This window comes from Rhinolophus hipposideros (assembly GCF_964194185.1).
Source record: "Rhinolophus hipposideros genome assembly, chromosome: 15".
Lineage (NCBI taxonomy): Eukaryota > Metazoa > Chordata > Mammalia > Chiroptera > Rhinolophidae > Rhinolophus > Rhinolophus hipposideros.
The window spans coordinates 7,255,843-7,271,776 of record NC_138061.1 but is presented as its reverse complement, the minus strand read 5'-3'; the positions used below and the strand labels follow the sequence as shown (position 1 = coordinate 7,271,776).

The 15,934-nt window shown below is 51.5% G+C and overlaps 1 protein-coding gene across 1 annotated transcript; it reads left to right on the top strand.

The window, feature by feature from the left end:
• Nucleotides 1-11,152: 11,152 nt before the first annotated feature.
• HMX3 (H6 family homeobox 3) lies at nt 11,153-14,290 on the top strand. The gene is made up of 2 exons (XM_081074319.1): nt 11,153-11,647; nt 12,270-14,290. The coding sequence occupies exons 1-2, from the start codon at nt 11,254-11,256 to the stop codon at nt 12,941-12,943; spliced, it is 1,068 nt and encodes a 355-aa protein (XP_080930445.1). The 5' UTR covers nt 11,153-11,253; the 3' UTR covers nt 12,944-14,290.
• Nucleotides 14,291-15,934: the final 1,644 nt, after the last annotated feature.

Below are 15,934 nucleotides of genomic sequence, written 5' to 3'. Positions count from 1 at the left end.
GACTTCCAGTTGAAAATCCTTCCACGACTTCCAATTGCCTACGTCTTCAGGAGGACACCCTTCGCTCATCAAAGCAAGCAAGCTGAGGGATTAAGAGAGAGAATCAGCTAACAAGACAGATGTCACCATCTTTTGTAACCCAGTCATGGAAGTGACATCCATCACCTTTGCTGTATTTGATGGGTTAGGATTCAGTACTAGATCCAGCCCATACTCTAAAGGAGGGGATTACACAAGGTCATGAATACTAGGAGGCAGGGATTATTGGGGACTGGTTAGCTAAATCTTTCCCCCTCCAAAAAAAGATATATTGAAGGCCTAACTCCCAATACCTGTGAATGTTACCTTATTTGAAAATAAGGTCTTTGCAGATGTAAGTTAAGATGTAAGATGTAAATCAAGTTAAGGTTAGATCATACTGGGTTAGAGTGGGCCCTCAATCCAATGACGAATGTCCTTATAAGAAGGCCATGTGCAGACACAGGGACACAGACATAGGAAAGACAGAAGCAGAAATTGGACTGATGAAGATATAGGCCAAGGAATGCCAAGGATTGCCAGATGCCATCAGAAGTTAGGAGAGAGGCATTCTCCCTAGGACAGATTCTTCTCTAGAACTTTAGAGGGAACATGGCCATGCCAACTCCTTGATTTTGGACTTCTAGTCTCCAGAACCTTAAAGGAATAAATTTCTGTTGTTTTAAGACCATTAGATTGTTACAGCAGTCCTATGGAACATGCTAGAAGGCTGCCTATCACAGCTAGCAGAAACGGCAGATTCCTGAGCCCATGCTTCACTACCACCCCCACCTCCACGTGACTTCGTGGGTTTGGCTGAGTCCTATTGATTTTGATGCAGGTAGTCAAGGGCCAACATAAAGGAAACAGCCTCTTTGGCCAGGCTCTGGCTTTGCTCTCCAGCCTTCTGTGCACTGCTCCCACCACGTAAAGCCTTTCCTCAACCTTTCTGACTGTGCCTTGGCTGTTTCCACTGTCTCTTCAACCTTCTCTCTTCTCTACCTGATAACACACTCATCAAGGCTCTAGTTGACCACCTGCTCCAGGAAGCCTCTACTGACCACACCACACCACCACACTGAATTAGTGTTTTCCTTCTCTGTATTTCCAAATCACTCTTTGTCTACCTGGACTAGAGACCCTTTGTATCGCACATTGAATTGCCATTCTTTTGTTTTCTTCTCATTCTTCCTCCCTGGGCTGCAAGCTAGGACAGGGGCTGTAACTGGTTTAGTCTTATACTCCCAGAGCCTGGTACAAAGCCTGCCCAGGCATCACTGTTGACTGAGTGAATGAATGAAACAATCTCTAGGGTTGCTCAGCCATAGGCATACATTCTGCAGGAGGTTGTGGCTGCTCCTTGCCTGGCAGTCTTCATGAGCTGTCCTGGTTTATACAAATGATCACTGATTTTCCTCATAGTGTCACCTTCATGTGGCAGAAGAGAATTAATAGTTCAGGGAGAATGGGTCGTTCCTTAGTCACTGAAGTAAGGAGCACAGAATCACAGGACATCACAGCCGAAAGGGATAATGGCCCCGCATGGACCATAGGAACAGGCTTTCGCTCAGCTCAGATGTAGCTGGTACAATCGCCCTGAGGTTTGGAGGGCATAGATGCCCCCTATGTTGTTGGAGGAGAGTTTCTCACACACAGGAGGCTGAGCCAAGGGTCCTTGTGTCCCTCACTCCCTGCCCAGCAAACATAGGAACTGAGTAGAAAGAGTTGAGGGAGCCCCAATGTCATGCAGGGACTCAGCTCCCGCTCCCCGCACAAGAATGCAGGATACGGTGAGGACAAAACTGGACACCAATGGAGCCATGGATAGGGAGTTCATATCACTATATTCTCGACGGCAGCTGTGTTGGAGACACAGGAAGCAGGATCCACACGATCCACAATCTGACATCCGCTTCTCTGCCAACCAACCAACCCCCTAGCATAGTAGCCACGGCTGTTAGCTACAGCCGTAATACAGTAGTGGCTAATGGTTAAGCGGTAACAGCTGATGGCCACCCAGCCACAGTACAGCTGATGGCCATCTGATAACCGAGCCAGCACCTTTCCAACTGAGGCCAAGAGCCTGGAAACTGCCCTCTGGGACTGTCCCCACACCCAGGTAAGTTACTGGACCAGCTCCATGGGACTTGTAAGACTGTATCTACATATGCGATCTGAGAGGTGGAATTTTAAACAACTTCATTGAATTATCATTTATGTATTATACAGTCTGCTCATTTAAAGTGTACAGTTCAGAGATCCAAGATGGCAGAGTAGATAAACACTGTGCCTGCTTCCTTCTGTGAACACATTAAAATTACAAAGAAATTATGGCATAATCACCCTGGAGAACCATCTGAAGTCTACCTGAACATAACCTTTATAACTAAGGATATAAAGAAGCTGCGACGAGACTGGTAGGAGGGGTGGAGAGGTGAACCGGGCTGGCCTCAAACCTCCGTGCGGTGGTTGAGAATCAGGAGGGATATCAGCTGTGGAGGTTCCCCCCCCCCAGATGAACAAGGGACCCCAAAACCACATCAGGCTCTCCAACCTGGAGTACTGGTACCAGGAAGAGGAGGCCCCACACCATTTAACTGTGAAAAACAGTGGGGATTCCAATCATCCAGGTGGAACAGAAGGCTGCAGGAAACCCAGACATCCTCTTTAATGGCTTGTGCACCGGTTCACTCATTCACAGGCACTTACCTTAGGCTCCAGCGGTGAGACAGTGACTTGGAGGGGTATTGGAGGCATACGGGGAGCAGACTGAGGTGTATGTCTCCAAAGCGAGGCCTGGTGGACAGTTGCCAATTTCCCTGTGTGGAATCCTCCTTTCATGCAGTTGGCAGGCAGACGCCATCATTCCTGTGTCGAGTCCTACCCCTCCAGCCAAATCTGAATCTGATTTGCCTGATGAGCTCCACCTGGCCAAGCCTGGGAGACATAGCAGATCTACCTAATACATAGAAACAAACACCAGCCAAAATGAGGAAGCAAAGAAATGCATCTGAAATGAAAGAACAGAAGAAAACTCCAGAAAAAGAACTAAATAAAACAGAGGCAAGCAACCTACCAGATGCAGAGTTCAAAACAATGGTTATGAGGATACTCAAAGAACTTAGTGAGAACTTCAACAAAGAGATAGAAAGCATTTAAAAGGACATAAAAACCACAAAAAAGAACCGGTCAGAAGTGAAGAATACATGAACTAAAATGAAGAATGCTCTAGAAGGAATCACCAGCAGACTAGAGGAAGCAGAGGATCAAATCAGTGACTTGAAAAACAAGATAGTAGAAAACACCCAATGGGAACAGAAAAAAAAAAAAGAGGATAGTTTAAGAGACTTCTGGGACAACATCAAGCATAAAAACATTCACATCATAGGGGTACCAGAAGGAGAAGAGAGAAAACAAAGGATTGAGAAACTATTTGAAGAAATAATGACTGAAAACTTTTCTAACCTGGTGAAGGAAATAGACATAAAAGCCCAGGAAGCACAGAGAGTCCCAAACAAGATGAACCCAAACAGGCCCACACCAAGACACATTATAATTAAAATGGCAAAAGTTAAAGAGAGAATCCTAAAAGCAGCAAGAGAATGGCAACTGGTAACTTATAAGGGAGCTCCCATAAGACTGTTAGCTGATTTCTCCACGGAGGCTCTGCAGGCCAGAAGAAATTGGCGTGAAATAGTCAGTGTGATGGAAACAAGGATCTACAATCAAGATTACTCTACCCAGCAAGGTTACCATTTAAAATTGAAGGACAGGTAAAGAGCTTCCCAGACAAAAAGAAACTAAAGGAGGTTATCACCACCAAACCAGTATTACAAGGAATGTTAGAGGAACATCTTTAAGATGAGGGGAGGGAGATAAAACTTATGAATAATAAAATGGCAATAACTACATATCTATCAACAATTGCTTTCAATGTACATGGATTAAATGCTCCAATCAAAAGACATAGGAGGGCCAAATGGATGAGAACACAAATCCTTACATATGCTGCCTACAAGAAACTCACTTCAGATTGAAAGACACACACAGACAGAAAGTAAAGGGATGGAAAAAGATATGAAAATAGAAACCAAAAAAGGTGAGGTAGCAATACTTATACCAGACAAAAAAATAGACTTTAAAACAAAGGCTATAAGAAGAGACAAAAAAGGCCCAGTAATCTCACTTCTGGGTATTTATCCAAAGAAACCCAAAATGCTACTTTGTGGGAATGTGGGCATGCATATGTTCATTTACAATGGCCAAGATGTGAAGGCAGCCTAGGTGTCTGTCCATGAAAGAAGGGATAAAGAGGAGGTGGTACGTATACAGGGATAGAAGGGAATGGGTTCTGGCCATCTGCAGCGGCATGGATGGACCTGGAGGGTATTGTGCTGAGTGGAATATCAGACAGAGAAAGACAAATGCAATGTGATTTCACTTATTATGGGAATCTAAAGAACAAAATAAAAACAATAGAAACAAACTCGTAGATACAGAACACATTTTGATGATTGCCAGACATGAGGGGGCTTGAGGGTGTGGGTGAAAAAAGGGGAAGGGATTAAGAAATACAAATAGGTTGTTACACGGTAGTCATGGGGATGTAGGGTTTAGCATAAAGATTATAGTCAATAATATTGTAATGACTACGTATGGTGTTAGGTGGATACTAGATTTACTGGGGTGATAGATGGGAGGGGATTGGGAGCAGAGTGAAAAAGGTGAAAGGATTAAGAAGTACAAATTGGTAGGTACAAAATAGTCATAGGGATGTAAAGTACACTATGGGGAGTATAGTCAATAACACAAGGTCTGACAATTAAGTTTATGAACTTATTGCAACAATGTTGCTAACCTTTTTTTGATATCAGAGAGATTATTCATTATGAATTTGTACCAACTGGATAAACAGTTAACCAGCTTTACTATTTGGAAGTGTTTAAAAGGCTGAGTGAAAAAGTGAGGCAACCTGAACTTTTTGCCAACAATTCATGGCTCTTGCATCATGACAATGCGCCAGCTCACAGGTCCGTGAGGGAGTTTTTAGCCAGTAAACAAATAACTGTATCAGAACACCTTCCCTACTCATCTGATCTGGCCCCCAATGACTTCCTTCTTTACCCAAAGAGAAAGGAAATATTGAAAGGAAGACATTTTGATGACATTCAGGACATCAAGGGTAATACAATGACAACTCTGATGGCCATTTCAGAAAAAGAGTTCCAACATTGCTTTGAAGGGTGAACTAGGCTCTGGTGTTGGTGCATAGCTTCTGAAGGGGAGTGCTTTGAAGGTGACCGTAGTGATATTCAGCAATGAGGTATGTAGCACTATTTCTAGGATGAGTTCGTGAACTTAATTGTCTGAATCATATGGTAATAACTATGTATACTGTCAGGTGGGTACTAGACACTTCAGGGAGATCACTTCTTAAATTATGTAAATGTCTAACCACTGGGCTGTACACATGAAATTAATATAAAATAATATTGAATGCCAACTGTAATTGAAAAAATTAAAAAGGGGGGAAAGGTGAAGGAGACTAAGAGATCCAAATTTCCAGGTATAAAATAAATAAGTCATGGAAATGTAATGTACAGCATAGAGAATATAGTCAATAATATTGTGATAGCATGGTACAATGTCAGATTGTTGCTGGATTTGTCATGGTGATCACTTGTTTAGGTATACAAATATTGAATAACTATTGCGTACACCTGAAACTAATATAATATTGTATGCTACCTACATTTTTAATAAAAATCTTTAAAAAATAAAAATGAAGTGTACAGTTCAACTGGATTTAGTGTAGTCACAGAATTGGGCAACTATCATCATAACCAACTTTAGAATATTTTCATCATCCCCAAAAGAAACCCTGTACCCATTGGCAGTCATCCCCTCATATCCCCTCAAACCCTCAGCCCTAGGCAACCACTTATCTACTTTCTGTCCCTATGAAGTTGTCTACTGTGGCAACATTTCATATGAATGGAACCAAAGTAGAGTGTCTGTCCACAGTGGGGCCGTTGCGCAGCCTCAGGGAAGCTGTCTTCCTGAGGAGGTATGGAGAGTACAGCAGTTCTCAGAGGGCCTAACTCAGGAGGAGGGTAAGCCCTGAGGATGGAGTCTGAGACCTTGCATAGCCTTTTCCATAATGAGGCCCTTCTTCCAAAACGGAAGGATGCCCTGCCTTGCTTTCATAATGGGGTCACTTCGATGCATCCCATTGTTTTTCAATGAAGAGGCTGAGCCTGGGCTGAGCCACAGAGACGTTCAGGGTCTTATCAAAGATTACAGCAAATTATCAGCCAGAGCCCACACAATATCCACATACTTATAAACGGTAGGATTTGATGGAGCAAAATGCAAAAATCTGCCCTTCTTTTCCCATAGTGAGAACTCTGAAGATAGAAAGCACTCTGCAAATATTTCTTGGTTTGGGAAGAAAGACTTTTTTTCAGAAGACAAGAGAACCAGAAAGAGAAAAGGGGATGGGGTGTGTGAGAGCTAGCTTGCTCCTTGATAGTAGAATAAGGCCACGGCAGCAATTCCTGGGGCACCCTCCCTTGTAAGGTGTGCTAGCTTTCTCAGGGAAACCCTGCAAGAAAGGATTTCTGGCCCATTCTGGACTTATCCTGAAAAGTGAATGAAGAATAACAGCAGCAAGACCCAGCACTTACATAGTACTTAGGGTATGCCCGCACTGTCATAATAACAACCCTCTGAGGCTAAACGCATTTAGTACTCTCTTTCTTTTATCACACTCTCTGTGCCTCAGTTTCCTAATCTGTCAAATAGATTATAATAGTACCTGCCTTGTAGGGTTATAGTGCCTGGCACATAAGGAGGACTCAATGACTATTAGCTGATACCACCTCTGTATATAATTATCACCTTTACTCTCAGGAAAGGGTTAGACATCAGCCACTCTAAGAACATTGCATGTGACTCAGTATACATATATGATAAGGACGACATGGATGAGACCCGTCTCTGAGAGCTGTGCATCAGCCAAAGGGAGGGGTCTTTAGCAGCATTCCTGGTAGCATTGGAACAGACGAGGGAGAACTTTCCAGGGAAAAGAACCAGAGCATATGTAGGCTGGGGCACAGTCTCCCCAGGATCACACCTTTAGGCTTTTGTCAATTCTGCCTACAAATCAAGGACCTGCAGGTCAGGAGGATTAGGTGTTAAAATGTGCCCATCAGGACCAGTGTAAACTCCGGCTAGGTTAATGGTAGGGAGCCACCATGTTTGGGAGCTTTGCAGCCTTGGCAAGAAGCCTAAACATTTCCTCCTCCATGGGTAAAGACTTGGGTCATTCCAGGAAGCTATTCCAAGAAGGACTCTATGGAGGAGAGGAGGGAAAGTTTTAGAGAATATGGAAATGCTCTCCTCCCCTGAGGAACTTACTACGTACTGATTTGTATGTGTGCATATGTGTATATGTGTTCTGGGTGTGCGCTGGTCATGGGAGCAGAGGTGGGGAGGTAGGTGAGAGCACCATTCTAAGCACTCCTTTGCCAAACCTCATTCTTTTGTGTAAAAGTTGGGTGCTAATCACTAGTGTTCCACAGGCTCCCTCTGCCCTTTGGGCTCCTTGTCCCTCTAGCAAGTGATGCACAGACCCTGCTGCACAGCCCATGACCTTGGCTCAGCCTGTGAAAGGTCCTCTAGTGGTCCTGTGGCTGGTGTTCCTTTAGGTTTGGTAAAATGCGTCATCAAAAGACCTCAGGTTCTCATTCAACTTTTTAAAAACTGTTTTGGGGTATGATCAGGCTATCTGAAGGGCCCTAACCAACTAGGCAAATCCTCTGCAATGGAACTTCACTCACTCATTCACTCACTCAGGCATTAACTGAGCACCATTGGTGAGCCACGTGTGCGCTGAGTGCTGGGAAGACGAATAAGACAGCCCCGCCGCCCTCCGCCCTTCCAGGAGCTCACATCTAGCCCGCAGGTCGGATGGGCATCACAGGATCGGTTACTCCCGGAACATTAAATGGACCCTAAAACGGGCAGGAAAGGAGGAGAGGAGATTGAGAGACAGGCAAGACAACTTTCTACGGTGGCCAGCTAACGATCAGCAGAAATCTGCAGGCGATGTCACTCTTTGCTTCTCCCGAAATCCACAGAAAAAAAAGTGCTTTTATTCTCTAGCCAAGGTCCGGAAGGGTAAGACCGCGACGCCTTTTCAATGCTTTGCGCGGACGGGGTGGTTTCCCCGCGGAGCCAGCAGCTTTGGTTTAGAGGATGTCCCTTAGAGGGCGCTGTTAGCCTGAGTTTGAGTGGAGCCGTGGGCGAGAGTAAGCCGAGGCAACACCCCACGCCAGAGGGCGAGAGAAGGGATGTGTCCGCGCCTGGGGCCCCATACCCAAAAGCTTTCTCGAAGCGAAAGACAAAGAGAGATTTCCTCTGTGCAGCCGGTGGTTCAAATCCAGCATCCCTGAAACTCTGGGGATGGGTTGTGAAGCTGACACCTGGGCAACTCCTCTCCCTGGTCAAAACGCGCGCGCATGCTCACACCAACACACCTGCACACCCCCTGGGAGGAGAGACGCTGGGAAAACTTGAGACAAGAGAGTAAGGCTCACGTACCGGCGCCACAGGTGCGAGGATGGCTGGCCTGGACTCCTCCCGCCAGCCTGGGCCCCTTCCCCTCTGGGTCTAATCCTCGAATTTCGAACAGCCAAGAGCCCACTTCCCCAGCCAGAACTTTCGGCGACGTCTGCCAGGTGCTTCCTGTACCGGGAAGATGAGCTTTACTGCTGGCATCACTTTAAAGGCGGCTTCCATTCGTCAGAACTTTGGGCAAGTTTACACTTAGCCGCCTCGGACGCGAGAGCTCCCACAACACGCGAGCCCATTTGCAGGGGCCTCTCAGCCACATCCTCAGCCGCGTGGCTGGGGGCTGCGGGCGGCCCACCCCAACCTGTGTAGACCTACGCACATCCAGCTCTCTCTGCAGTTGGAGAGAAAATGACTTCTGAGTGTCCAGCACCAGTTGGGTGACTTTGGCCTGGTCTCCTCTCCAGGAGCCCGTTTCCATCTATAAAACCCGAGTGTAAGACCCACCCAGCTTGAGTCTCAGTGCTGTGTTTGGTTCCACCTCAGATTTTGGATGGCACTGCATAGCGTTTTGCGTGCCAGTAAAGCCCTGTACAACCTCAAGGGAGTAATAATAATGAGATTAATAATTGTTTATGGAAGCACCATTTACAATGCTTCCAGGTTCCCAAAGCAAAAATAGGGTTCACTATTGTAGATGAATGTTTGCTGAAAAGAAGCATTAAATGCGCCCATCGAGATTTGATGGGGGAGGTCTGAAGCTGCGGATCAGAAAATAAAATATACCCACTGCTCAACTGGGGAACCAGAGCGGTCGCAACTGCCAATGCAGGGCGGCCTTGAGTTAGGTGAGGGCTCGAGCTAACGAAGAAGAAGGCGATGGGGAGGCGAAGGGAACGCAAAAGACCTCGGGTGTATGGAAGCTCACAATGGGTAGTGAGGAGTGATGGCCAGTTTGCCACCTTTCTCTGACTGGGGAAGGCACCCCACAAGCATTTCTGATTATTTGACGCTTAAATCTAGAGTCTGAAATGTCTGCCTTGCTGACTTCTTGTGCAACCTGGGGAGTTGTTTTTAAGGCCGATGGAATAGAGTGAATGTCCTCCCAGCTGCCCCTCAGGGGTCCAGCAGGTTTCTCTAGGGACCTGGAGGCTGCCGGAACGTACTGCGGGCGCCGCTGCTACGGTCACGGCCGCGGACGGTATGCAGTTGTGCCTTCGAAGGTTCGCGCTGCCGCTCTTATAGCCAGTTCCAAACGTCAGCCGGAGAGACTTCCCGGGAAAAGGCACTGTCTTTGGGGCCGCGGGCTCCGAGTTAATTGCCAAGCTTTGGGCCCCAGTGGCCGGAGGAGAGGAGAAGAGCGCCCTTTGGAGCGTAGCCGTCGGAGCCGGGACGCCTCTGCCCCAGCAGCCCCATTGACTGACTCGCGGGCGTCAGCCCGTTCTGCGCGCAGACTCGCGTGCGCAGAGACGCGCACCCACTCTTGCTCCCGGGGACAGGATCATTCTTCAGTTTCTCAGGGCCAAAGGCCAAGGCCACGCGGATTCCTGAGCCCGCTGACGCAGTGCAAGGACTTACACCCCGATTCCCTTACTATCGACTAGACGGTGTGTGGGGAACCCAAATCCTCCTCTTCGTTGCGGCGCCCGTAGCAGGCATTGGGGAAAATGCTGAGGCCGCCGGACCCCAAAGGGTAGGAAAGTGGTGAGTTCGCCCGGGGCCGGAGATCGCGTCCTGCCTCCGGGGCTGGGTTGTTGCTTGGCTCTCCAGCTGCGTGGGAGCGGGGGGCCCCTGCCAAGCCCCTGGAGGCGGGGGAGCGGCAGCTGCAAGCGCGGATAACCCCGAGGTGACCCAGGCGGGCCTGGCCCGCCCCTTCCCCCTCCCGCAGGCCCGGCGGCTGGAAGCGGGTCCCTGAACTGCGGGGGGCCGGGGAGGGGTGGAGAGGAGGGAGGCGCAGGCTCCCGGCTCTGCGGCTGTCAGTGCGCTCCGGGCCGGGGGCGCCACCGGCTCCGCGTCCCTCGCTCGCCTCCGGCGCTCGCGGGAGCGCTCCGAGTGCCTCTTTAGTGGGAGCCAATATCCTTTTGTGCTAATAGGCTTGTCCTCATTTGCTGCCTAATTGGACTATATAAAGCCAATAACAGGCGGGCTCTTATAGCCCGAAGCCGAAGCGCCAAAATCCAAGGGAAGGCGCAGAGGGGGCGGTGGCGGAGGCGGCTGCGGGGCCCGGGCTCGGCTGTGCCTTCGCCCGCCTAATCCCATTTGCCATTGTACGCGCCCAATCGCCGTATACTCCCCGCATTTAACTTGGATGACATTTTGATTTCATCATTAGCATCGGGCGCCGGATTGACGCAGCCCCAAGCCGGGGACTGCTCCTGCCGCCTCCTCCCCGGGAGCTGCAGCCGCCGCCGAGCCGCCTTACTCCCTCCGTGAAGCAGCGGGGCCGCTCCCCTCCCCGCTGCACCCCTCCCCCATGCGAGCCCGCCCCAGCCGGGGCCTCACCCCGCCCTCCGGCCGCTGGATTTGCGCCCCAGGCGGCCCCCGACTCAGCACCCCGTAGTTGAGTTCCGTTTATGGTCTGATTTCCGGCCGCCCGCCTGCTCGCCCGGCCGCCCGCCTGTCCCGCTCCCTCCCTCCCGGGGACCCGGAGGAGAGGGGACCATGCCGGAGCCCGGACCGGACGCCCCGGGCACTGCTAGCGCGCAGCCCCCGCCGCCGCCCCCGCCTCCCGCGCCCAAGGAGTCCCCGTTCTCCATCAAGAACCTGCTCAACGGAGATCACCACCGGCCTCCCCCTAAGCCGCAGCCGCCCCCACGGACGCTCTTCGCTCCGGCCTCGGCCGCAGCCGCCGCCGCCGCCGCTGCCGCTGCGGCCAAAGGGGCCCTGGAGGGCGCCGCGGGCTTCGCGCTCTCGCAGGTGGGCGACCTGGCTTTCCCCCGCTTTGAGATCCCGGCGCAGAGGTTTGCCCTGCCCGCGCACTACCTGGAGCGCTCCCCGGCCTGGTGGTACCCCTACACCCTGACCCCTGCCAGCGGCCACCTCCCGCGACCTGAAGGTACCGACCTCTCTTTAAACTTCCGTGGTCCTCCCCGCCCGCCTGTCCCATCCCCGCCCCGCGCTGCCTCCCATCGCAGCCCTGGGACCCCCGCACCCTCCACCCCGCAGTTTGGCCAACTTTCTCTGGCCCCTGGCTTGCATCTCCGGCTGTGTGCTCGGTTGCGCTGCCCGGGAATCCAGTCCCACTTGGTGAGAAAAGTGGAGTTGGAGTCCGGGGCGCAGGCGCTTCCAGGGAAAGTGGCCTCAGGCATGAATGGGGAGGCTTCTGGCGGCTGGGACTGGGGGCTTGGCCTGGAGGGAGGGAGTGACCTGAGCGGGCTCCAGCCAGAAGCGAATCTCTCCAAGGGCCCTGCGTGGGGATGCTGAGGGAAAGGAAGGAAGCGGCCACTCTGCCGCCATCCCTGTCTCTGTCTCCTGTCTTTGGGAGGAGTGGGGATCCCAGGACTCGACGCCCCTATTCTGGCTCAGCCGGGCAGGAGGAGGCCGGCAGGAGTGGTGAGGCCTCGAGGCCTGGGGCCCTGCGGCAGGCGCGGGTCGAGCCTGCAGCCCCCAGGCGCCGGCCTCGCTGAAGGCTGTGTGGGTGCGCTTGTGTGTGCGTCCGTCTGTCTGTCTCTCCGCAGCCTCGGAGAAGGCCCTCCTGCGAGACTCCTCCCCCGCCTCGGGCACGGACCGCGACTCCCCCGAGCCGCTGCTCAAGGCCGACCCCGACCACAAGGAGCTGGACTCCAAGAGCCCGGACGAGATCGTTCTGGAGGAGAGCGACTCGGAAGAAGGCAAGAAGGAGGGCGAGGCGCCGCCGGGCGCGGCCGGGACGAGCCTAGGGGCTTCGGCGGCGACGCCGGGCGCCGAGGACTGGAAGAAGGGCGCTGAGAGCCCGGAGAAGAAGCCCGCGTGCCGCAAGAAGAAGACGCGCACGGTCTTCTCGCGCAGCCAGGTCTTCCAGCTCGAGTCCACCTTCGACATGAAGCGCTACCTGAGCAGCTCGGAGCGCGCTGGGCTGGCCGCGTCGCTGCATCTCACCGAAACGCAGGTCAAGATCTGGTTCCAGAACCGCCGCAACAAGTGGAAGCGGCAGCTGGCGGCGGAGCTGGAGGCGGCCAACCTGAGCCACGCGGCGGCGCAGCGCATCGTGCGGGTGCCCATTCTCTACCACGAGAACTCGGCGGCCGAGGGCGCGGCGGCCGCGGCCGCGGGGGCCCCGGTGCCCGTCAGCCAGCCTCTGCTCACCTTTCCGCACCCCGTCTACTACTCGCACCCGGTGGTCTCGTCTGTGCCGCTGCTACGGCCCGTGTGAGGCCCGAGAGGGGAGGAGGGAGCGCCCGGCCCCCTTCCCAGACCCTGAAGGAGACTGGGCCGGGCCGAGGGCGCCGAGACGTCCAGCGGCCTTCGGGAACCAGGGCTTTGGCGCGCTGCCCCGGCCTCCCCTCTCCCAATCGGTAGCGTTTTGTAAGTATTGGCAATGCATTTTCGTGCAATTCACCCCTAATGGATTTGAGGCGCTTCCCCTCTTACTTTTGGTTTTGGTATATAGTAAGAGAAGCAGAAAAAAAATAAAATTCCCGGGTCAAGTATTTCAGCTGAAAACTTTTGTAACATGAGGAACCTTCCCCCCAATATTTACCTTGCGTTGTGGCTTTTTGGTTTTGTTTTTTAAAAAGGAAAATAAGGACAAAAACGTGGACCCCTCTAGTTTATTCAGTTTCTATTGAACTATTTTCAGAAGAAGAGAGAGAGAAAGAGAGAGGACTTACACTGTAGTACTTTTATTTCTGGATTTCTAGGTTTGGTTCTTCCTTTCCACCCCCAAAGGGTTATTCTCCCCAATTTTCAGAATCTGAGTAGCCTCTCCTAAGAACCCCAACTCAGGCCGCATTTCTCTCTGACCTCTTCATCTGTCCTGCTTTGTGATGGAAGAATTCTCTAAGTGTTTAAAGGGAAAAGACAAGACAGCCAAAAATCAGACTTCTGATTATTGAAACAGTTCCACATCTGGCCCAGTGTGAGTGGTCTTATTTATTAGTAGCATTTACTTTGGGAATTTCATTTGTTGGTAAATTATTTAATATTTCTATTATTCTTCGTTCCCTGTTTTCAGAGAGTGGTTTCAATATTTAAAAACACCCTGTATCTTTTATTTCCTACCGTTTTGTTCCGTAGTAACGGTTGTACTTCTGACCTGTGCAATATTGTACAAAATTTCCTGAGAGCCCTGCTCTTCCTCCACGGAGAGAAGCAGACGTTTTCACTGTGTAATCCCAGTCATTCGTTTAGGAAGAGAAAATCAAGAAGGAGAAAGGGGGGAAGGAAGGAAAGAAGGATAGATAGCGATGCTCAAAGGAGTAAGATAGGATACCGGAGCGCTTTAAGTGAAGGACAATCAACTTAGGAGAATTTTAACTTATTTGATAAATGTACAGATTTCTTGTAAAATTCACCCTCAGTTCTGCGGGGCTCCTTGCTCCGCCACCCAATGTGTTTTCTTTCTGTTAGCTACACCTGTTGTTCTGCGATAGTCTGTCCCCCCCCCTCCCCACCGCCCCGTCTCCCCACCTCTGCCCCGGTTCAGTCCCTTTTTAAAAAAAAGAGAGAAAAAGAAACAAAATATTGTTACACTTAATGTTGTCGTGAAATTGAATTAATTAAAAAGAAAAGCGAAGCGTTTGGTGTTGCCAGCGTGTGTAACTTTGGACGGTTTCCCTCGGAGCAGGTGTCTCGGAAACTCCTGCCTGGCTCCACGCTGCCTCTGCGCTCGCGGAGTCCGACCTGGACGCCCGGCGCTATAATCCAAGAGGCGGCGAGGACAGAGGCGGCTTTGTTCGCTACCGGAGCCGTTCTCTCACCCTGTGTCTTGCCGGGCTTGAAAGGCCCTGCGAGCGGGGAAGAATGCTGGGCGGAAGGGGCGAGGACCTGGGCTTATCTAGTTTGCGAAATCGAGCCAAGCGGCAGCCACCAGCGCAGGGAGAGCTAGTGTTTCCTAACTGAACGTTGCAGACTCGCGTTCGGTTCCCAGACCACTGTTCCTTCGGGAGCCGCGAGCTTCCGGGACGGACATCCCCGGGCACTGGGCAGCGGGCCTGAAGCGTGGCGCGCTCCGCGGGCAGGGGGAGGGAAGAAGAGAGTGAACTTAGAGTTGAGCTGCGGCCGCAGACCGATCACGAAGTCCAGCTGGGAGATCCCGTGCACCCAACCAGTCCTAGGGACCGCGGCTCCCAGATCGGGGACACGGCGGCCTCCGCAGGCCTTGAGGAACTGTGGCTTCCGGGAAAGCTCGGGTGTGGGCGCAGCCCTGGTGTGTCCAGTGCCAGGGAACAGAGACCACCCGACTGTGGCTGCGACGGCCGAAAGGACCTGGCCTCCTAACAGCGGGCCCTTTTCTGAGCACTGGCGCCCAGGACCTCTAGGGCAGCCTCTCTGGGTTTCCCGCAGCCTCCCCGCCGCTGCCTGCACTGCAACGCTAGATGTTCCCACGCGCCTGCTGCGCGCGTGGGGGCCGCCTGCCGAGGCGCGGCGCGCTGAGAACGGCGGGGAAGCGCGGGTCCGTTCGACCCAAGCAAGTGCTTGGGCGCCCCTCTCCAGCCCCGCGGCGCCCTGCCTTGGAGCATGGGGTCTGCACGCCCGACTCCTGGCAGGGCGCGGTTTGAAGCAGGGAGCCAGAAGGGGGAGGTGAGGAACCCGGAGACCGCGAAGACTGTGGAGAGGTGGCACAGGCAGGGCGCGTCCGCTGGGGAGCGCCTCCACGCGTTTCCAGTGCCTCTCCCAGTGCTTTGCTAGGTTCCTCAAACCCGATTGACGCAAATGATTCAACTATGGCCGAAACGTCCACTATCGTTTTCTATTGATAGGAAACTGCCCCAAATAAACTGGCATGAGTATTTATCGCAAAAATTTTAGCCTGGACCTCAGTGAAGATAGATCTCTCTTCATTTCCCTCTGGTTTGGAATAAAAACGAGGGCATGTGTTGTAAATGAAAAATAAACAGAAATTCGGGGTCAAAATATGTTGTTCCTTGTGTTACCTGCAAACACAGTGATGCCTTTTACTGTTGGCAATACTAACTGCAGGACAGGCCAATAACAGCTCATTAAAAATAATGTTGCAATAGCAAACACGTCCTTAGATTTTACAGCCAGGACACGATGTTATCAAACGCCAAGAAAATACTTTATTTGTGTTTGGATTCTAGAAAACGGTTCTTGACTGACCCAGTCTTTACAAAGTCAAGAAACAACTGGTTCTCTACACGCACAGTTTATCCTTTGTTCTGCTCCCTGCGGCCTCCCTTTC